The 24244-nt window shown below is 43.6% G+C and overlaps 1 protein-coding gene across 1 annotated transcript in view; it reads left to right on the forward strand.

Annotated features, from left to right (window-relative positions):
• Positions 1-23515, forward strand: part of XRCC2 (X-ray repair cross complementing 2) — a 39766-nt gene extending 16251 nt beyond the window's left edge. The window contains exons 2-3 of the mRNA XM_059711392.1: positions 479-560; positions 19225-23515. Coding sequence (XP_059567375.1) covers positions 479-560; positions 19225-19943 — 801 coding nt within the window. The 3' untranslated portion in view covers positions 19944-23515. The remainder of the gene's footprint in view (positions 1-478; positions 561-19224) is intronic.
• Positions 23516-24244: the final 729 nt, after the last annotated feature.

Here is a 24244-nt window from a genome sequence, read left to right on the forward strand (position 1 = left end):
GGCCACCTCTGCCCCACATACCTAACTAATTCAGGTAGGAGCTCCCCAAGGAAGTTTTCTCCACCTTTCTCCTTTGTCCAGTTCCCCCCACTAGAAAAGGAGTTGACAGACAGATTAAACACCGGTACCTGTATAACAGGTACAATAAGCATCGTGAGAAAGGTAATTATAATGCATAAGGAGGGTGACTACATTGCATTTAGCAGTTTAGTCTATATCCCAGTCTATACTATCAGCTCCTTTGAGGGCAGGAACCCATACCATCCGTACCGAGTACATAAACAAAAAATGAAATATTTTCTGAACAAGTGAACACAACTTTTCTTCTAAGTTATATACTTCAGAATTCTCTCTACACCCTTAAAATTATAGAAAGCCTTTTTTATAGTCTTTTGGGAAATTACATAAATGCAGATCTTCAAGATTTTACATTTTTAGGTAACGATTTTTCCTTCTCTCTTTTTTTTTCCGTTTGAAGCTCCTTGCCCGGCTTGAAGGAAGACGGTCCTTGAAAGAAATAGAACCCTGTCTGTTTGTCAATGAAGATGAACCTGTGCATGGTAAAAACACAACTTCAAAATGTCGTGTCACAAATTAAGTTTTGTAAACGAAAGTATTTTTTTCATATATATTCATGTACTCCTAGCAAGAGACTCTGTAGGTTCAATTGTAAAATTAAAATGACACAGATCATGACAGAATTTTTTTTAAAAAAGCTCACCTGAGGATATTTTTTACATTGCTTTTATTTTTTTTAATTTTCCGAACTTTTTGAATGTTGTTTATTTTATTTTATTTTATTTTTTAAAATCTTTATTGTTGAGCCTGGTCATTGTGGCCCATGAACTAGGACAGGGGTGGGCAGACTTTTTGACTCGAGGGCCACAGTGGGTTCTTAAACTGGACCGGAGGGCCGGAACAAAAGCATGGATGGAGTGTTTGTGTGAACTAATATAAATTCAAAGTAAACATCATTACATAAAAGGGTACGGTCTTTCTTTTTTTAGTTTTATTCATTTCAAACGGGCCGGATCTGGCCCACGGGCCGTAGTTTGCCCACGGCTGAACTAGGAGGTCATGGTTCGATTACCAGTCAGGGCACATGCCTGACTTGTGGGCTCCATCCCCAGTGCATCTCTCTTATTGATGTTTCTATCTTGCTATCCCTCTCCCTTCCTTTCTCTAAAATCAATAACAAAATATTTTTAAATCGTTATTGAGAGTATTACAGATATCCCTTTCCTTTTAACCCCTCCACCCAGATCCCGCCCATCCCAGGTCTTCACCATCCTGTTGTCTGTGTCCATGGGTAATGCATGTATGCATATAAGTTCTTTGGTTAATCTCTTCCTGCCTCCATCCCCTCTTCCCTCTGAGATTTGTCAGTCTGTTCCATGTTTCCATGCCTCTGGTTCTATTTTATTCATCAGTTTATTTTGTTCATTAGATTTCTTGTTAATTTATTTTGATTTTTAGGTTCAATTGTTGATAGATATGTATTTATTGCCATTTTATTGTTCATATTTTTCTTCTTCAAGAAGACCCTTTAACATTTCATGTAATACTGGTTTGGTGGTGATGAACTCTTTTAGCTTTTTCTTGTCTGTGAAGCTCTTTTTTTTTAAAATATGTTTTTGTTGTTTTTTAATTAATTAATTTTTTTTTTAAATTTTGTTTTAGTGCTTAAAGTATTACAAAGAGTATTACATATGTCTCTCCCCCCCCCACCCCCCCTTGACCTTCCCCCATTTTTGTTGTTTTTTTTTTTTTAAATATATTTTTATTGATTAAGATATTACATATGTGTCCCTGTCCCCACGTTACCCTCAACCCCCCCCCCCCCCCGTTGTCCGTGTCCATTGGTTAGGCCTATATGCCTGCATGTAAGTCCTTTGGTTGATCTTTCCCCCTTGCCCCCACCCTCCCCTACCCTCCCTCCAAAGCCCGACAGTCCAAGCAATGCCTCTCCGTCTCTGGATCAGTCCTTGTTCATCAGTTTATGTTGTTCATTATATTCCACAAATGAGTGAGATCCTGTGATATTTATCCGCTCTCCAGCTCCATCCATGCTGTGGCAAATGGTAAGAGTTCCCTTTTCTTCTTCCTCTTCTTAAAGAATACCTTTCAGCATTTCATATAATGCTGGTTTGGTGGTGATGAACTCCTTTAGCTTTTTCTTATCCGTGAAGCTCTTTATCTGACCTTCCATTCTGAATGATAGCTTTGCTGGATAAAGTAATCTTGGTTGTAGGTTCTTGCTATTCATCACTTTGAATATTTCTTGCCACTCTCTTCTGGCCTGCATGGTTTCTGTTGAGAAATCAGCTGACAGTCGTATGGGTACTCCCTTGTAGGTAACTGACTGTCTTTCTCTTGCTGCTTTTAAGATTCTCTCTTTGTCTTTTGCTCTTGGCATTTTAATTATGATGTGTCTTGGTGTGGTCCTCTTTGGGTTCCTTTTGTTTGGGGTTCTCTGCGCTTCCTGGACTTGTAAGTCTATTTCTTTCACCAGGTAGGGGAAGTTTTCTGTCATTATTTCTTCAAATAGGTTTTTCAATATCTTGCCCTCTCTCTTCTTCTGGTACCCCTATAATTCTGATGTTGGTACGCTTGAAGTTGTCCCAGAGGCTCCTTACACTATGTTCATATTTTTGGAATCTCTTTTCTTTTTTCTTTTTCGGTTGGGTATTTTTTGTTTCTTTGTATTTCAAATCTTTGACTTGATTCTTGGGATCCTCTTGTCTGCTGTTGGATCTCTGTAAATTATTCTTTATTTCAGTCAGTGTATGCTTAATTTCTAGTTGGTCCTTTTTCATGTCCTCCATGGTCTCACTATACTTACTGAGGGACTCATTAAATTTATCGGCGGTTTCCATAAAATTCTTGAAAAACCTTATAAACGTGGCCTTGAACTCTATATCCAGTCGTTTGCTTTCCTCCGTTTCTGCCATTTGTGACCTGTTTCTTTGTCTCCGCATTTTGGCTGCTTCCCTGTGTTGATAGAGTGGCTTTGTGTGCTAGGTGTCCTGTAGGGCCCAGTGGCTCAGCCTCCCCAGTTACCTGAGGTGGACACTCTTGGTGCACCCCCTTGTGGGCTTTGTGCACAGTCTTGTTGTAGCTATGCCTTGGTTGTTGTAGGATCACTGGGAGGAATTGACCTCCAGGCCAATTGGCAGTGAGAATCAGCTGGGTCTGCAGCGGGAGAACTTCTGTGCTGGAGACACCCTTCTGGGGCAAGACTTGCTTCAGTGGGACTTTGGTGCTCACTGAGACTGCACCCTGAGTGTGTCCCTTATGGATCTGAGGAGTTGTGATCTGGATGGTCCCCCTCTGACCACTGGGTACAGTGGCTCTTGGATCTAAGGATGTGCTAATTTAGCCTCTGCCTGAGGTTACACAGCAGGAACTACGAAGAGAACTGCAGATTCCCCTTCCTTTTTTTGGAGTTTGGAAGTGCCCTGATGATGCTCAGCTGTGTAGCAATGCAAGCTGCTGTGGGGCCTTGGGCCTTCTCTTGGAAGCTCTGGGTCTATCTGGCCCGGCTGAGGTTAGGTAATTACAGGTTGCAAATGGCCGGGGCATTCATATGCAAAAGCCTCTGCCGCAGCCTGGGCGGGGCGGGGTCTCAAGGAATCAAAGGGCGGAGGAAGCAGCTATGGCGGAGCCTCAGCCCCGCCCTAAGGAGTCGCGAGTCCCAGTGTCCGGGCAATGGCTGCAAGCACCTCTGAGGGAAAGCTGTCCTCAAGCTCGCCCGCTGCCAGACAGACCAGTTTCTCCCTGTATGAGTCCTGGGTCCCCAGAGACTTCCCGGAACCGGATTTCAGAGCCGTCGGGAGCTTGTGTCTCCCTCCGGATTCAAAAAGACAGCCGCGTCCTCAGGTGCCAGACCCTTTCCGCGCGCGCGAGCCCCTGTACCTCTGCACTCCACCTCCTCAGCTCCTCTGGCTCCCAGTGTGCTTTTCTTTCCTTCTAGTTGTAGAATTTACACTCAGCCAGCTCTCCTGTAGTTCTGGGTGATGTCCGGCTTGTGTTTTTGATGCATTTATCAATTGTTGTGGGAAGCAGCAATTTCCCGGTGTTTATCTATGCTGCCATCTTAGTTTCTCGACCCATTTTTGTTGTTTTTTTAATTTCAGAGGAAGGGAGAGGGAGAAATAGAAACATCAATAATGAGAGAGAATTATTGTTTAGCTGCCTCCTGACCCCCTACTAGGGACTGAGCCTGCAACCTGGGCATGTGCTCTGACCGGGAATTGAACCATGACCTCCGGGTTCATAGGTCAACATTCAACCACTGAGCGACACCAGCTGGGCTGTGAAGCTCTTTATCTGACCTTCAGTTTTAAATGATAGCTTTTATGGGTAGAGTAATCTTGGTTGTAGGTCCTTGTTTTTCATCACTTTGAATATTTCTTGCCACTTCCTTCTGGCCTGCAAAGTTTCTGTTGAGAAATCAGCTGACAGTCCTTTGGATACTCCCCTGAAGATAACTGCTTTTCTCTTGCTGCTTTTAAGATTCTCTCTTTGTCTTTAACCTTTGGCATTTTAATTATGATATGTCTATTTTTTTAATCCTCACCCAAGGATATTTTTCCATTGATTTTTAGAGAGAGTAGAAGAAAGAGTGAAAGACAGAGAGAAATATCGATGTGAGAGAAACACACCGATTGGTTGCCTCTCGCAGATGCCCTGACAAGGGCCCGGGCTGGGGAGGAGCCTGCAACAGAGGTATGTGCCATTGACCGGAATCGAACCCAGGACCTTCAGTCTGCAGGCCGAGGCAAACCGGCAAGGACTTAATTATGATGTGTCTTGCCAAGGCCGGTTTGGCTCAGTGGATAGAGCGTCGGCCTGCGGACTGAAGGGTCCCGGGTTCGATTCCGGTCGGGGGCATGTACCTGGGTTGCAAGCACATCCCCAGTAGGAGATGTGCAGGAGGCAGCTGATCGATGTTTCTCTCTCGTCGATATTTCTGGCTCTCTGTCTCTCTCCCTTCCTCTCTGTAGAGAATCAATGAAAATATATTAAAAAAAAAAAATTATGATGTGTCTTGATGTGGGCCTCTTTGGGTTCCTCTTGTTTGGGACTCTCTGCGCTTCCTGGACTTGTATGTCTGTTTCTTTCACTAGAGAGGGGAAGTTTTCTGTTACTGTTTTTTAAATAGGTTTTTAATTTCTTGCTTCCTCTCTTCTCCTTCCAACATTACCATGATGCAAATGTTGATATGCTTAAAGTTATCCCAGAGGATAACTTTGCACTATCTTCATATTTTTTGGTTCTTTTTTCTTTTTGCTCTTCTGATTGGGTGTTTTTTGCTTCCTCATATTCCAATTCGCTGATTTGATTCTCAGCATCCTCTGCTCTACTGTTGATTCCCTATAAATTATTCTTCATTTAAGTTAGTAAATTCTTCATTTCTGACTGATCTTTTTTTATGTTGTTGATGTTCTCACTAAGTTCCTTGACGTTCTCATTAAGTTCTGTGAGCATCCTTATAACCATTGTTTTGAACTCCATCCGGTAGTTTGCTTACTTCCATTTTATTTATTTCTTTTTTCTGGAGATTTCTTCTGTTCTTTCATTTCTGACATGTTTATTTGTTTCTGCATTTTGGCTGCTTCCCTGTGTTTGTTTCAATGTATTAGGTAGAGCTGCTATGTCTCTTGGAATTGGTAGAGTGGCCTGTATAGTTAGTGTCCTATAGAGCCCAGTGGCCCAGCCTCCCCAGTCACCTGAGCTGGGCACTCTAGGTGCATCCCTGTGTGCAATGTCCTGTTGTATTTGAGCCTTGATTGCTGTTGGCGTCACTGGGAGTAATTGACCCCCAGGCCAATTGGCTGTGAGAACCAGCTGCAACTACAGAGAGAGAGAGAGAGAGAGAGAGAGAGAGAGAGAGAGCGAGAGAGCTAGCTGCTGTGTGGGAGACACACTATGGAGCAGGACTTGCTTCAGTGGGTTTTGGTGCTCACTGAGTCTGCCCCTCCAGTGTTTTGCTACTGGATGTGGTGAGGTTGTAATCTGACATAGTCTGAAGCTGATCACTGGATGCACTGGTTCTGGGAGGTATATAGCCAGCTCTTGCCTGGGGCTACCTGGCATGAGTTACAGAGCAATCTTTAGATGGCTGCTACTTGTGTTGGGCTTGGAGATGCCCAGGAGAAGGCAGGCTACTGCTAGTACAGGGCCTAGGGCTGCTTATCCAGAGGTATGGGGCATGCTGAGGTCAGGTGCTGCTTGTTTGGGAGATTTTAGGAGTCTGAAGCCTGAGCTAGGACAGGCTATTCATATGGAAAAGTCATTGCAGGTAGCTTGGGTGAGGCTGCAAATTAGATGGGGTGTGGTCTCTGGGAATCAGCTGCAGGTTGATGGAGACTCAGTTATGGTGACTGTTGGTTGGCTTTGTGCCAGAGAGGTCTCAGCAAAGGAACAATGGTCTCTGCCAGCACTGTTGTCTGGTAGAAAGCTGTCCCCCAGTTCTTAGCCTGATGCCAGAGAAGTTAATTCCTCCCTGTATGCCCCTGGATCCTTTCAAGCTGCTGTCCTAGTGCTGGAGCTCCGGGAGTGAGTCTGAGTAAGTCCATGCTGTGCGTCGGCCCTTTGAGAGAGAGAAACATCGATGTGAGAGAGGCACGTCGATTTGTTGCCTTCCACACGAGCCCTGACCAGGGCCAGGAGAACGAGCCTGCAACCCAGGTACGTGCCCTTGACCAGGAATCAAACCCGCAACCCTTCAGTGCACGGGCCAGTGCTCTGACCACACTGAAGCCTGCCTTATCTACATTAGATGAAATAAAGTTTGGCTTATCTGCGGTAAATCTTCAGAATAAACTGAGCTCTTTTACTCCAACACACAAATTTGTGGGAATTGTGTTTTTTATTCTTTAGAAGTTTGAGAATCACAGGAAAGACTCAGGTATTCCGTTGTTCTGTTAATATTTCTACAGTTGGGAAAATATATACCTACTTGTTCCATTAGCACTGCTACCCTAGGGAAAACTTATAAAGAAGGTAGTGTGCTTATGTTGTTGGTTTTTTTTAATGTACTGTAACAGTTTTATAGTGATGCAGTTCACCCATTTAAGTGTACAATTCAGTGATTTTTAGTATTCACACAGTTATGCAACCATCCCCACAATTTATTTTAGAACATTTTCATCACCCCAAGGAAACTCAAGCCTATTAGTAGATACTCCCCATTTCTTCCCACATCCCTCAACCCTAGGCAACTGCTAATCTACTTTCTGACTCTAGCAGTTTGTCTTTTCTTGACATTTTATATAATTAGAGCCATATATTATATGGTTTTCTGTGACAAGTTTCTTTTACTTTGCATAATCTTTTCAAGGTTCATCATATTGTAGCATGCATCAGTAGTTGACTCCTTTTTATTGTTGAACTAGAGACCCAGTGCACAAATTCATGCACGGGTGGGGTCTGGCCATCTGGCCGGGCCCAGTCAGGGCAGATTGGGGCTGGGTCTGTTGGGAGGAGGAGATGGCAAGAGGTTGGCCGGGCCATCGGGGAAGGGGCTGCAGTTGGTTGGGGGTGCTAATTGGGAGCCAGTGGTCTGGGGGAGGGGCCATGGGTGGTTGGCCAGCCAGCCCTGAACTCAATTAGGGTGGGGGTGGGGCAATCAGGGGAGGGGCTGCAGGCTGATCAGGGTGGTGGGGGCCCATAGGGGGCATGACCGGGGGGAGGGACTGCAGGAGGTTGGCCAGCCAGCCGTGCCCCCTATTAGGGTGGGGGGTGCAATCAAGGGCAGGTCGACCAGGGGAAGGGGCTGTGAGCCTATCGTGGTGGGGCGGGCTGACCAGGGGCGGGGCTGGGGGGAAAGGGAGGAGGCGTTTGGCCGGCCCCCCACTCTTGATCGGAGTGGGAGAGTCCAATCAGGGTCAGGCCAGCAGGGGGTTGGCTGGCTGGCCCAACCCCCTGATCGGGCGGTTCGCTGGCCACAGTGGGCATCATAGCGACTGGTCGTTATGGCCATTATGGTAGCTTGCTTCTTATATATATAGATAATATTCCATTGTATGGGTATACTACATTTTGTTTATCCATTCATCGATTGATGTCATTTGGGTTGTTTCTACTTTTTGGCTGTTACAAATAATGCTATGATGATTTTTGTACAAGTTTTTCTTTGGATATATGTTTTCATTTCTCTAGGGTAATGCCTATGAAAGGGACTGCTAGGTTGTATGATAACTTTGTGTTGAACCTTTTATGCAACCACCAGACTGTTTTTTTCACAACTGCACAGTTTACTTGCCACCAAGAGTGAAATGTTTGAAATGGCCGGCGCCACATCCTGCAAATAAATGTTTTTGTCTGGCTATTTGATTATAGCCTTTCTAGTAAATATGCAGTGATATCTTATATTGTGGTTTTTATTACATTTCCCTGATGGCTAGTGATGTTAAGCATTTTGGTATGTGCTTATTGACAACTTATATATGTCAAATCTTTGCCCATTTAAAAGATTGGATTGTCTTTTTATTAGTGAACTAGAGGCTCGATGCACAAAATTCATGCAAGGGGCTTGGCCCCCACCGTGGCTGCCTCTGCCTCAGCCCCTGCTCACCACGGCTTCGTCCGGAAGGTCGTTCAGAAGGACATCCGGTCTAATTAGCATATTACACTTTTATTATTATAGATTATAAGAGTCCTTTAAGTCTCTTATCAAATATATGATTTGCAAGTATTTTTGTTAACCATTTTGTGGGTTGTCTTTTCACTATCTTGATGGTGTCCATTGAAGCACAGAGTTATTAATTTTGATGAAGTCCAACTTATCTGGGTTTTTTGTGTGTTCTTGCTTATGCTTTTGGTATAGTTAAAAAGCCATTGTCTAATTCAAGATCAAGAAGATTTACAGCCCGCCTGGCTTGGCTCAGTGGTTGAGCGTAGACCTATGAATCAGGAGGTCACGGTTTGATTCCCAGTCAGGGCATATTCCCAGGTTGCGGGCTCGATCCCCAGTGTAGGGCGTACAGGAGGCAGCCAGTCAATGATTCTTTCTCTCATCATTGATGTTTCTCTCTCTCCCTTTCCCTTCTTCTCTGAAATCAATAAAAATATTTTTTTAAAAAAAGATTTATAGCTTTTCTTGTTATTGTTTCTATTTTCATTGTTTTCTGATTAGAGAACATTTGTGCTTTCAGTCTTTTTAAATTATTGAGATTTGTTTTATGGCCAAACAGGGTCTATCCTAGAGAATGTTCTATGTGCACTTGAGAAGATTGTGTATTCTGCTATAGTTGGGTCAAATGTTATATTGATGTCTCTTAATTATAGTTGGTTTTTAGTGTTGTTCAAGTCTTCTGTTTCTGTGCTGTTCTTCTGACTAGTTGTTGTATTCATTATTGAAAGTGTGTATTGAAGTCTTCAACTATTATTGTTGAATTGTCTACTATCTTTAGTCTGTTACTTTTTGTGTCATGTTCTTTGGGGCTTCATGTATTGTTGGGCACAAATAAGTTTTTGTGATATAATTGATGGGTTGACTCATTTATCTTTATAAAATGTCTGTCTTCGTTACCTCACACCTATCAAAAAAACAGAAAATAAAAAGTGTAGGATGTGGAAAAATTGGAACCCTCGTTCACTGTTGATGGAATTGTAAAATGGTACAACCACCATGGAAAACAGTATGGAGGTTCCTTAAAAAAAAATAAAACTAGCCCTAGCCGGTTTGGCTCAGTGGATAAAGCATCGGCCTGCAGACTGAAGGGTCCCAGGTTCAATTCCTGTCAAGGGTACATGCCCAGGTTGTAGGCTCAATCCCCAGTATGGGGCATCCAGGAGGCAGCCCATCAGTGATTCTCTCTCATCATTGATGTTTCTAGCTCTCTCTCTCCTTCTTCCTTCCTCTTTGAAATCAATAAAAATATATTTAAAATAATAATAAAAATAAATAAATAGAATTAGAACTACCATATGGTCCAACAGTTCTATTTCTGAGTACCTATCCAAAAGAATTTAAAGCAGGGTATTAAAGAGATATTTTCACACCCATGTTCATAGCAGCACTATTCACAGTAGCTAAGAAATTATAGCAATCCAAATGTTCAGTAGATGAATGGATAAATAAAATGTGGTACCTACATACAGTGGAATATAATTCCAGCCTTAAAAAGAAAGGAAATCCTGTCACATGCTGCAACATGGATGAACCTTGAGGAGATGCTAAGTGAAATAAGCCAGTCACAAAAAGAAAAATACTTATATGATTCCACTTATATGAAGTATCTAAAGTTGTCAAATTTGTAGAAACAGAAAGTAGAATGGTGGTTACCAAGGTCTAGATCAGAGTGGGGAAAGGGGAATTGTTCAATTAATACAGATTTTCAGTTTTGTAAGATGAAAAAGTTCTGGAGATCTGTTTCACAATAATGTGAATGTACTTAATACTACTGAAGTGTGCAGTTAAAAATGGTTAAGATGGTAAATTTTATTATGTGTCTTTTATCACAGTACAAAACACATTCTTCTTTGTCTCTAATTATAGTTTTTATCTAAAAATACATTTTGTCTAATAATAGTATAGTCACTTCAGCTTTATGTTGGTTTTTGCTTATATACTACTAGAGGCCCACTGCACAAAAATTTGTGCACTCGGGCGCGGGGGGTGGTTCCCTCAGCCCGGCCTATGCCCTCTTGCAGTCTGGGACCCCTCAGAGGATGTCCACCTGCTGGCTTAGGCCCGCTCCCTGGGGGATTGGGCCCAAGCTGGCAGTCAGACATCCCTCTGGCAGCCCGGCAGCCCTCGGGGGATGTCCACTTGCCAGCGGGGAGCAGACCTAAGCTGCAGTTGGATATCTTTAGCACTGCTGAGGAGGCGGGATAGGCTCCCACCACCACCACCTCTGTACTGGCAGCCATCAGCCTGGCTTTGGCTGAGCAGAGCTCCCCCTGTGGGAGAGCACTTACCACCAGGGGACAGCTCCTGCATTGAGCATCTGCCCCCTGGTGGTCAGTGTGTGTCATAGTGACCAGTCATTCCCAGTCTGAATGTTAGGGTCTGCTGTTAGGGTCAGTTTGCATATTACCCTTTTATTATATAAGATAGAGGCCTGCTGCACAGGTGGGGGCCGGCTGCTTTGCCCTGAAGGGTGTCCCGGATCAGGGTGGGGGTCCCGCTGGGGTGCCTGGCCAGCCTGGGTGAGGGGCTGATGGCTGTTTGCAGCTGGTCACACCCCCTTCAGGGTGGGGGTCCCCACTGGGGTGCCTGGCCAGTCTGGGTGAGGGGCTGAGGGCTGTTTTCAGGCTGGCCAAGCCCCCCGGCCATGGAAGCTCCCAGCCTCTCCTTTTTTTCTTTATTCTTTTTATTCTGGGTTTTATTTACCTTCTATAATTGAAACTTTGTAGCCTTGAGAGGAGCTCAGAGCTGGCCAGGGCGGGCGGGAGGGAAGCCTTCTTCTCGCTCCCGCTCCGTGGCCACGGCCAGCTGAAAGCAGGTATCTGGGGTTTATTTACCTTCTATAATTAAAACTTTGTTGCTAGCCGTAACCGGTTTGGCTCAGTGGATAGAGCGTCAACCTGCAGACTGAAGGGCCCCGGGTTCGATTCCGGTCAGGGGCATGTACCTTGGTTGCAGGCACATCCCCAGTGAGGGGTGTGCAGGAGGCAGCTGATCGATGTTTCTCTCTCATCGATGTTTCTAGCTCTCTATCCCTCTTCCTTCCTCTCTGTAAAAAATCAATAAAATATATTTAAAAAATTTTTTTTAAAAAAAGTAAAACTTTGTTACTTTGAGTGGAGCTCAGAGCCAGGCCACGGCAAGCGGGAAGCTTGGCTTCCTCCATCATTGGGGCAACCAAGCCTCCTGCTTGCTCCAGCTCCGTGGCTGCCGGCCTCCATCTTGGTTGGGTTAATTTGCATATAGTTGCTCTGATTGGCTGGTGGGCATGGCTTAGGGCATAGCAAAGGTATGGTCAATTTGCATGTTTGTCTTTTATTAGTGTAGACTAGAGGCCCGGTGCACAAAAATTTGTGCACTCGGGGAGGAAGAGGGGGCCCCTCAGCCCCACTTGTGCCCTCTCACAGTCTAGGACCCTCTGGAGATAACGACCTGCTGGCTTAGGCCCATTTCTGGGTGGCAGAGGGCAAGCCCAATCCCTAGGTGCCTGCCCCGCAGCCCCTGGTCGGGCTCAGAGCAGGGCCGATTGGGGAGTTGGGGCACCGCCCCCTGTCATGCACAGAGCAGGGCGGATCAGAAGGTTGTGATGCCACCCTCAGTCACGCTCAGGGTAAGGCCAATTGGGGGTTGGGGCACTGCCCCCGTCACACTCAAGGCAGGGTTGATGGGGAGGTTGCGGTGCCACCCCCTGTCACGCACAGAGCAGGGCAGATCAGGGGGTTGGGGCGCTGCCCCCTGTCATGCACAGAGCAGGGCCCATCAGGGGGTTGGGGAACTCCCCCCTGTCACACACAGAGCAGGGCCCATCAGGGGCTTGGGGAGCTCCCCCCTGTCACGCACAGAGCAGGGCGGATAGGAAGGTTGTGGCCCCGCCCCCTGTCACACGCAGAGCTGCAGGGCGATCAGGGGGTTTGGGCGCTGCCCCCGTCACGCTGATCCCGGTGCGGGGAGGCCTCATGGCTCCACTGATCCTGTGCTGGGAGGCATATTACCCTTTTACTATATAGAATAGAGGCCTGGTGCACGGGTGGGGGCCGGCTGGTTTGCCCTGAAGGGTGTCCTGGATCAGGGTCGGGGTCCCGCTTGGGTGCCTGGCCAGCCTGGATGAGGCGATGATGGCTGTTTGCAGCTGGTCACACACCCTTCAGGGTGGGGGTCCCCACTGGGGTGCCTGGCCAGTCTGGGTGAGGGGCTGAGGGCTCTTTTCAGGCTGGCGGGTGACTGAAGCTCCCAACCGCTCCTTTTTTCCTTTTTTTTTTTTATTCTTGGATTTATGGCTGTCACTGTAGCTGAGAGCCGGCTTTATTTGTGAGACCTCGCTGCTGAAAGCAGGTTTCTGCCTTTGTTTACTTTCTGTATTTGAAACTTTGTTGCGACTCCAGGTCTGAGATCCCGGCTGACTGAAAACAGGTTTCTGGGGTTTTGTTTAGCTTCTATATTTGTAACAATGTTTCTTAGCAGCTCAGAGCCCAGCAGCGGCAGGCGGGGAATGGTGGAGGCCTCCGTTACTGAAGCAAGCAAGCCTCCAGTTCGTGTCAGTAGCCTGGCTGCCGGCTGCCATCTTGGCTGGCAGTTAATTTGTATATCGCCCTGATTAGCCAATGGGAAGGGTAGCGGACGTATGGCTAATTACCATGTTTCTCTTTTATTAGATAGGATGTCTTTTTCTGTCCTTTTACTATCAACCTGTTTGTAACTTGGGACTGTAAAGTGTGCCCGTTATAGCCAGCCTATTCTTGGGTCATGTTTTTTTATTCCATTTTTCCAATCTCTGCCTTTTGTTTGGACTGTTTAAACTATTTATAGTTAGTGAATTTACCAGTAAGATAGGATTTATGACTGCCATTTTGTTGTCTGTTTTATATATGTCTTGTGTGCTTTTTGTTTCTCTATTCCTGCTTTATTGTCTTTTGTGTTTAATAGACATTTTCTAGTGTACCATTTTAATTCCCTGTCATCCTTTTTACTTTTTAAAAATGATTATTTTTCCTATTAGTGGTCCCTGAGGATTACAATTAACATCTTAATTTATAACAATTTAGTTTGGATTAGTACCACTTAACCTCAGTATTTTACAAAAACTTTGTTACCATATATCTCCATTCCCTCCCCCTTGCATTGTGCTGTTACAAATTACATATTTGCCCTAGCTGTTTTGGCTCAGTGTGTAGAGCATCAGCCCATGAACTGAAGCGTCTTGGGTTCGATTCTGGTCAAGGGCAGGTACCTCTGTACCTTGGTTGCAGGCTTGATCTCTGGCCCAGTTGGGGCACGCGTGGGATGTAACCAATCCATGTGTCTCTCTCACATCGATCTTTCTCTCTTTTTCCCTTCTCTTCCCTTCCCCTCTCTCTAAAAATCAATGGAAAAATATCCTCAAGTGAGGATTAAAAAAAACAAAACACAAATTACGTATGTATATATTGTATGTCCATAAACATTTAAAATTATTAATACAATTGGGATTGCTTCTTAAATCAGATAGATGAAAAAAGGAGTTTCAGACATAAAACACATTTATGCTGTCTTATCTATGTACTTATGTAGTTACATTTACTGTTCTTTATGAACTCAGTTGGATTCAAGTTACTGTCTACTGTGCTTTCATTCAACCTGAAGGATTCCCTGTAATATTTCTTACAGAACAGATCTATTAACAAGTAAAATTCTGAACTATCCTATATAATAAGAGCCTAATATGCAAATCAACTGAATGGCGGAATGACCCATCGCTATGATGCACATGGGCCTCTCTCATCAATAATAAAAGACAAATTTTGATCAAACCTGTTAGACAAAAGATTGAGGTGCCTTTCTATTCTCTCTGCTGGAAAGGATAAGTTGAACCTTATGAAATTGATGTTGAAACATGGGATTGCAAATCAGCTTATACATTTGAATATTACATTTATAGGTACTTTAGGAATACCATCTTGTTCGGTCACCTACGAAGTTTTCTCAAAACTATCATACATTTTATAGCTGTAACACTAGTTCAATGAATACTCAGTGGAGCAATGGCAGACACAAGACTCGGATTATAAAGATTACTTATCAACAACAATATTTTATTAGAAATTGTCATAGGGAAGCTCAAGTAGAAGCAATAAGAGATTTAGGGGTTATAGGAGTCTCTAATGCTGTTGTAAACATATACATATGTTTTTTATGTTTTAATCCTCACCCAAGGATTTTTTTCCATTGATTTTTAGAGAGAGTAGGAGAGAGAAATATCGATGTGAGAGAAACATATCAATTGGCTGCCTCCTGCACAAGCCCTGACCAGGGCCAGGGCTGGGGAGGAGCCTGCAACCAAGGGCTGTTGACCAGAATTGAACCCGAGACCCTTTGGTCCACAGGCCGATGCTCTATCCACTGAGCCAAACAGGCTAGGACTAACCATATTTTTAATGCTTTTTCAGATAATAATGACCTCTTTATTACTGTGATGATTGTAATCTGCAAATTCAACATATTCGTTATACAATTAGTAGGTTGGTCCCAAGATGATGTATTTTTAGGCTTTTTTCTTTTCCTCATTTTGAAGGATGTTTAGATTCATAAACTCACTCTGACAATATGTTACCCAAACCCCTTACAGCATTCTATTTGTGAGAGTAACTAGCAAGGCCAAACCATCCAGATTTTCTGATTTAGTTTGCCAAGTGCCAAACTGTACAGGTTTTGTGTTTGTTTGTTTTTTTACTACCAGTTGTCATACCCAGTACTTTCATTGGACAAGGGTGCATTTTTTTGGTAGCAGCTCACAGAAACATATGAGCTAGTGACTTCAAATACACTTGAAAGGCCTGTGTTCCCTCTATAGAATGTAAAGTTTGGATATCATTTTTGATCTTATGATTAGATAGTAAATGTTTATAACATCAGTGAAACTGCTTTCAGTTCATCATTGAACATTTGTAGGGAACCTAATTCAAGGACATTAATGGTAATATTCATGTGTAATTTACAAGTTTACAGATTTTACTTCTCCAGTTTTTATAAATGACCTTTTTATCTGCTTTGCTTATCCTATATAATAAAAGCCTACTATGCAAATTGTCCCCTCCACCGGGAGTTCGACCAGGGAGCGGGGCCGGTGGCGGTGGCTGCAGCCGCTAGGGACCCTACCCCCCTACCCATGCACAAATTTCGTGCACTGGGCCTCTAGTTAATCTATAAAGGGAGAAGAGTATTTTTATATACCTAATAACCTCTTAACCAAGGACTTAACCTTAAACTTTGCTTCAGTTTCATTTATGCCAAACCACAGAGCTAAGGAATCCACCTACTATATCAGTTGTTTTCCTTGTCAAACCATGTAGGAAAGCTCTCTCGAAGACTTACTCTTTCAAGTTGTGCTGAAATTTGTTATAAGCACACCACCCATTTCTCAAAGAAAATACTTGGCAAATTTTTCATTTTTTTGTTCTTAGTCCAAGAATTCCACAAATATCCAGACATATCTCACAGTTACCCTCTGGCCAGTATCGTGTATGTTTATCTCCCCGAGAAGTCCCTTCCCTTTTTCTTCAGAATATGTTACATTTCCCTTACCTTAAATGGTCCTCATTTCACTCGCCAGCCTCACGAAACTACTGTTGAATTCTTTCACTTTGCCAATGAGCGTAAACCATTGTATGCTTTCTGTAATTCCTCATGGTTCCCTGGTTTCTCCTTGCTGTTCCTTGAACAGCATGAATGTTCCCTGCAGTGCCTGACAGTCCATCTTCTGAGTGTCTCCATTCTTGAAGTTTGGTTCATAAACTAATATTTATATTAAAAGTGGTTTTGCAAACTACTCCTTTACTGCTTTAAGGCCACTGTCCAGGACTAGTCTGTGATCTGTCCCTACCTTCCCCTCCCATTTCTCACTTTTAGGTCTTTCCTGCTTCATTAATATTACTTAGTACCACTTCACTTTCTTGACAGCTTCTGTGCTCTGTGCTGTTTTCCTCCTGTTTTTTCTATGAAATTTCTATTTTTTCTGACTTCTCTCGCTGTAGCTGTTCTCTATTTCTATGTAGCTTCTCCCAGACGTCTGTGTCCAGCATCTTAGTACTGTCTTGAATCTTAAGTCCTAGCGGCTGTAGGACATTTTTATTTTGTGAGCCTTGGAGATCCATCTCAACATACCACTTGGAAGGTAAATTCATGTTAGGATATGTACGTGAATTATGTAAATGAAAAATCCCTATGTGCATAAGTATTGATTTGTGTGGGAACTTCTGAGCCTGTCTCAGAACTTTTAAGTCACTACCATCACCTTAGGGATCAGAGAAGGGGCTGGAGACCTGACAGAAGCTGAGTGTCGGCTCTTGTTGGGCAGGGGCAGCAGGCGGGGCTAGACTAGCACTGGGCACAGTTCCTGTTCCTGCTCCGTCGGCTGATAGTCCCTTGTTCCAAGCCGTGGTCATGGGCGTTCACACCTGCTGGGCTCTGCTAAACAAGCCACCCCTCAAGTCCCACCTGTGACTTATTGGTAGGCCTGTTTCCTTTCAAAATCCATGTTCCAGCATTGACTGTGGGGCCTGTAATCCTCCCCCAACCAGGACTTATATTTTCACTCTAGATGTCTCTCAAGAAGTTCTTAAGAAGAAAACCATCTGATGAAAAAGATACTGTGTTTGTGTTGGGGATAGAATAGTCAAGTCCCAACCTTAAAGTAGCCAACAAGAAATATAATGAAGTAAATTATATAGTGCGATAGATGCGATCATGGAAGATGACGGGATTTGCTATTCCCCACTCGGTATTGTTACTAGGATCCAAGGTGCTACCATGAAGAAGTCCCTTTTTGTTTGTGAAGTGCTCATCAGCCTCTCTGCTCCTCTTCTGGGCGTGGGAGGAGGATTTAGTGCAGGGTGCTACTGTTCCCCATCAAGTTTCTGCACAGTCCACTGTGTCCTGCAAACCATTTCAGACTCATCTTGCTAAAGTGTTTTTGACTTTCCTGCACTACCATTAATAGTGCTTCTGTGTCAGTGTTTCTTCATCTTGTGTATGTAGTTCATTCTCCTATATTATTAGTAAAAGACTTTCATTTGGGGGCAGCTTAGTTCCCCAGTAATATGGTAGCAGAGAGTAAACTGAACATCTGGGTTGATGTAGTTATAGTCATTATGTCAGCTTTTAATAAAAGTGTCCATGAACAATTGTTAATGTAAACATAGTTTCACTCCATTTTGAATTGTAAATTATATGAAAGATTGTAGAAGAAATTGGCTGAAGTTTTATACTACTTTATAGGTTGGTAACAACTTGCTAGATTTCTTACACATTATTTGTTTCAACATTTAATGGTTTATTAATAATGACAGGAAATAAAGTAATTGGATTTTCAGGCTCTGTAATCTGCAAAGGCCTAAGAATCTGCATTTTAAAACTTTTCAATTCTGTGGTTCAGCCATAAATCAAATCGCAGTAATTTTAGTGTAACAAGAATTGGAAGGCCACAGTTGGGTGGATTTTGAGAAGCCGTGGAGGCAGGACCGTGTTCCAGGTGTTTTAGTTTGTACTTTCTCAGTGGAAGAGATACTGGAACTGTATAGAGAGAGATTGCAGGCTTCAAAGTTTAGAGTAGGTGACTGATTAATAATGCTAGGAGGGTTATTCACAATGCAGGTGTCATTCTCCCTGAGCAGTTTCCTGGGAGACTCATACAGCAGAGACTGACTGCGGCAGTGTGGCAATGTAAAACACAGTGGACGGATGCTACTGGCATGGAAGACCTGAGAGCTGCGGCTCTTACCACCCTATCCATGTAAGACTGCACCGTCAAGAATTGCTCTGCCCATAATGCCAATAACACTGAGAAACCCTAGTTGGGGATTATTTCCTCTGTATGTATCAGAAGTCCAGCCTAGTGGCTTGCCAGATAGAGGCTTGTTTTCCTCAATCAGAAGTGGCGGCAAGGCAGGCTATGCATAACTGGTCCTGGGTACCTCCTGTCTTCCTGCTCCACCTCCTTAGGGTCTGCCCCTGAGGGTCCACCTTCCCTCCTCACTCTTTCAAGATGGCTCTTCACCTCCAAAGAAGGGAGCGGAAGAGCAGAAGTGGCAGCTGGGTCAGGAAAGCGAAACGTAGAAATCCCAGCAGACTCTGCGCACGTCTCACTGTCTACAGTTGAGATACCTGGTGACCCCTCTGCAAGGGAGACTAAGAAAAATCGTTTTTTAAGTTGGGCACATTACCTTCCCCAATTGGGGTTTCATATGTAAGGGAAAAGGAGAGAATGGATATTGGGAGATCAATTACCAGAAATAGCGTGCACCTTAGTAATCAGTAGTGTTTGAAAGGCCCCGGATCTGTGGCACTTTATTCCTAACTCTCCACATCACCATTTCACTGTGAGTGTATCAGACCCGTTCTCAGGAGATCCCCACAGACTGCTGTCATTCTGCTTTTCAAATGACGATTTCCCTATTTATTTGTGTGTGCTTTTACAGATCCGTTTGGCAAATGGACTTAGATTTTTCTTTTATGTTCCAGCAAATGTCTTTTTAAACATTTTTGCAGACTTTTCACTTGTAGCCTACTCTTACTGTGCTGCTGCATTTTGACTGACATTTTTACATTTTACACAGGTGATATTCTTGAATTTCATGGTCCAGAAGGAACAGGAAAAACAGAAATGCTTTATCATTTAACAGCACGGTGCATTCTTCCACAATCAGCAGGTGGACTGGAAATAGAAGTCTTATTTATTGATACAGATTACCACTTTGATCTGCTTCGGCTTGTTACAATTCTTGAGCATAGACTACCCCAGAGTTCTGAAGAAATAATAAAATACTGCCTTGGCAGGTTTTTCTTGGTGTACTGCTGCAGTAGCAGCCAGTTGCTGCTCACACTCTACTCACTAGAAGCCATGTTTTGTAGTCACCCCTCTCTCTGCCTTTTGATTTTGGATAGCTTGTCCGCTTTCTACTGGATAGACCGAGCCAACGGAGGAGAAAGTGTTAACTTACAGGAGTCTACTCTGAAGAAGTGTTCGCAGCTCTTAGAGAAACTTGTAAATGAGTATCGCTTGGTTCTTTTTGCAACAACACAGAGTATAATGCAGAAAACCTCAAACTCCACGGAAGGTTCTTCCTCTGCCGTTAAGCGCCCGAGTGATACGAGTGTGGACTACAGACCCTACCTCTGTAAGGCATGGCAGCAGCTGGTCAAGCAGAGGGTGTTTTTCTCCAAAGATGATGCTAAAGCCAGTAACCAATTTTCTTTAGTTTCACGTAATTTAAAAAGCAACACTTTAAAAAAACATGTTTTTATTATTGGGGAAAGTGGGGTAGAATTTTGTTGATATATATCAAAATACTCTTGCAGGATATTATGCAAGGTTTTAAAAGTCTTGAGAAAAAAATAAAGAGGAAAAAGTCTTAAATAGGCTAAAGTGATTCAGTTCTGAAGTTTTAAACTCTAAAGGAAGTAACATAACAGTATTTCTACACAGAATGGATTTCTTAAACTAGTACAGTAAACCTCAGAATTTGTTCAAGTTTACTCAAAGTGATATTAACAATTAAACTATAGATTAAATTTATTTTATTATTATTTTTTAAATTTTTACCCAAGGATTGAGGATTTTTTTCCATTGATTCTAGAAAGAGTGGAAGGGAATGGGGAGAGAGGAGAGAGCGAGAAAGAAAGAGAAACATCTGTGTGACAGAGACACATCGATTTGTTGCCTCCCACACACACCCAGACCAGGGTTGGGGATCAGACCTGCAACCCAGGTACGTGCCCTTGACTGGAAATCAAACCTGCTACCCTCCCCCCACCCACCCACCCCGCACTGCCCATCCCCACCATTCTGGTGCACAGGCTGACACTCTAACCACTGAGCATGTGGGCGAAGGTTAAGTTTGTTTTAAAACTAAATAAATAATATACTCATTTCAGTCTAAATAAAATGGATTTTTATAACTTTGTGTCACATTTCTGGAATTCAGTTAAGTAGTTATTTGTTAAGGAAAGTTTAAATGCATTTTTAATTTCTCATATGTAACTCCTTTAGGAAGCTGTGATTTTGAAAAATGTTTCTGTAGAGCTTTTATTTTTGTAAAAGCAATGGAAACAAGTCTACCCATCTGCCTTTGACACCACCAACTATGGGAAGTCAGAGCATTTTAGTCCGAGTTAGTTAAACTGAAAACAAGATGGAGTCGGGCTTTTGTATAATTTTTTAGACACAGGGAAATAAGATACCCACTCAGGGAATTCTGTGAAGAGTGTTTTTGAAATTTTCAGCTCCTCCTTAAGTGATAGATGTTAAAACTATATATTAGAACTGTGTGTTACTAGTATTTTCTCATTTAGAATAGTCCAGATATACCCTGGAGTGAAATGAATTGTTCCAGCTGAGCGCTGGACAGGGTTCTATATGCTCTGGTCCAGTGATGGCCAGAAGGGGAGCACACACCTCAAGGGGCACGGAAGGTACTGTATGGCAGTAGACAGGACAGGAAAATCTTATTTATTTTTAATATATTTTTATTGATTTCAGAGAGGAAGGGAGAGGGAGAGATAGAAACATCAGTGATGAGAGAGAATCATGGATTGGCTGCCTCCTGCATGTCCCCACTGGGGATGGATCCTGCAACTGAGGCATGTGCCCTGACCGGGAATCGAGCCATGACCTGGGTCATAGGTCGACGTTCAACCACTGAGCAACACCGGCTTAGCTAGAGCAGGAAAATTTTAGAACTTCTATTTGTACATTTTAATCCAAGAAAAGATGAAATTACATCAATATTTGATAGGTTGATCCCAGCACTCGTACAATCTATATGTCAGATGGTCTTAAGTCACGACGTACATATCTGAAGTATCCTGTGGGAAAAGTAGAAATAAATGATAGTATTTATTTTTTATTTTTTTGTTAATCTCACCCAAGGATATTTTTTCCATTAATTTTCAGAGAGAGAGTGGAAGGGCGGGGGAGAGACAGAGAGATAGAAACATTGATGTGAGAGAGAGACATCGATTGGTTGTCTCCCACACGCGCCCTGACCAGGGCCTGGGATTGAGCCTGAAACCAAGGTATGTGCCCTTGACCAGGAATCGAACCTGAGAGACTTCAGTCCTAGGTCAACACTCTTATCACTGAGCAAAACTAGCTGGGGCAAGAAATGACAGTATTAGTTAAAACTGTCAACTCTAACTTTTCTAATCTAACAAAGCAAAGAAACCAAGACTGAAGCTAATTTTCCCTGACGCAGGCACAGCAGGTGTGGCATCTGTTGTCTGTGCCCCACCATGTGCCCTGGGCCTCCTCTAGCTCATGTGCAGTTACACAGTCCTCGGACTTATGCAGGTGTCGTCTGGATCCAGAGCGTGCTGGCCTGCAGGTGGCCAGGCTGGGCAGTCCTTAGCAGTGGGGGTCAGGATTTGGTCCATAAATACATAGCGCTCAGTGAGAGGGCACTGTTATTTCTCAGAGTGGCCCCAGTGGGACTAATTCCCAGTTGCTTAATGCAAATACCATTCATTTGACAGTATTATTGCCTTCCATCCTTCCCTCTCACTTCCCCACTCTCTCCTGGGGCCTCCTGGGATTGTTTCCCTAGTGATTGACAAATTCTTGTCTAGGAACTCTTTTTGTTGCAGGGTTAGGGGGACCAAACTGTCAGCACTTAATAAAAGTCATCAGCCCTGGCTGGTTCGGCTCAGTGGATAGAGTGTTGGCCTGCGGACTGAAGGGTCCCAGGTTTGATTTCGGTCAAGGGCACATGCTCAGGTTGCAGGCTCAATCCCCAGTGGAAGGCCAGTAGGCAGCCAATCAATGGTTCTTTCTCATCATTGATGTTTCTATCTCTCCCTCCCTCCCTCATCCTCTCTAAAATCAATAAAAAATATATATATTTAAGAAAATAAAAGAGAACCACATTCAAAAAAATAAAAATAGAAGTCATCAGCCCAACAGCTCTTGTAGGCCCAGCATTTGCTTTTCAGCCACATTGTGAAATTAAATGGGATAGCAGTCTAATTGGTAACACATTAAATTACATTGGGTCGCATTACTGTCATTCACATCCACACACCTATCCATCCTCAGTAAATGTTATTTTGCCATTAATAACAACTACTTAAAAATATTACATGCTTTATCTCTAGTTCTTCCTTTTTCAAGTTATATTTTTTGTGGGTTTTTTGTTATGTGTAATATGTGTCATACAAGTAATTTATAAATATTTGTATTTTGGGGGAATATACTTATTTTTACAAACCCTGCTAAGAGTATATGGTCATTAAGATTGAGATTCTTTTGCTCTATTCTAGACTACTTCTCCTTTTAGCTGTTAAGAAAAGGTATGGCAATTCAGTTTCCTTCCCTGTCATACTCTGTGCTTTGGTCGCATGTTCACTTGTGTGTGTGCTTGTGTGTGTGAGTGTGTATGTTTTACAGATGTATATGAAAAACTTCGCAACTCTTAGCCAAACTCTAGCTTTGAATATGACAGAATTTTCCATTTCTCCTCTGTATAAATTAAGTGTTAATTTAATGAGCTGTTATTCACAGATTTCTAACTTATTTTACTGGAACATTATTAAAAATAATGAACTTTTATATTAAATTATCAATTATATATTAACTAGGGGCCCAGTGCATGAATTTGTGCACCTTGAAAGGAACTGTGGGCCGTGAGGCTGTGGTAGGCACAAGGGCAGGTCTTGGCCCATCCTCTGCACCCCTGCTCGGCCCCTCCCACCACAGCCCCCAGTCCCCTGTCTGCCAGCAGCCCCGCCCCACTGCCGTCGCTCCCACACACTGACAGTGCCAGCCCCACTTGCACCCGCTGACAGTGCAGAGCAATTGGGGCCGGTGCCAGCAGCGGGTGAGAGCAGGGCCGGCGCCATTAGTGGGTGTGAGCGGTGGCTACTGCCCCAATCACCCCTCAGGAGCAGGATTGGGGGGTGGAGAAGCCCTCAGGGGCAATCAGGACCGGCAGTCGCTGCTCGCACCCATTGATGGTACTGAGTGATTGGGACTGGTGCCAGGCACCAGCAGCGGGTGCGAACAGCGGCGCTGGCAGCAGGTGCAAGCGCTGGGCGGGACCGTGGCATGCGGGAAGCAAAGAATTTTCAGTAACCACCAGAGGCTCACCCCAATGACAGTGACTGGCACCCCCGCTCACCTGCTCCACCATCCCACTGTGACCAACGCCTGCCATGTTCCGCACACGCCCTCTGGTGGTCAGCACACATCATAGTGACCGGTTTGGTTGTCCCGCCATTCGGTCTATTTGCATATCATAAAATACTTTTCTTAAAGGTGACCTTCTCAGGATAATTTTAAGTATCTAGTAAAAGGATACATTATAAAAGAGGTCGCTGCTTCAATTCCAGGTCAGAGCACATGCCTGGGTTGTGGGCTCAATCCCCAGTAGTGGGTATGCTGGAGACACCTGATTGATGTTTCTCTCATCAGCATTCCTATCCTTCTCCCTTCCTAGCTCTAAAAAAAATTAAAAAATTAAGAAACCATATTTAAAAAAAATATTTCAGACATTCATCTGAGAAATGCTATACAAAATTAAGATAGTATTTATCACTTTCTTTGTATGAATAGTATTTTCCGTTTTCAACCATCAAATGCTATAT

This window comes from Myotis daubentonii, chromosome 10 (genome assembly GCF_963259705.1).
Source record: "Myotis daubentonii chromosome 10, mMyoDau2.1, whole genome shotgun sequence".
NCBI classification, from domain to species: domain Eukaryota; kingdom Metazoa; phylum Chordata; class Mammalia; order Chiroptera; family Vespertilionidae; genus Myotis; species Myotis daubentonii.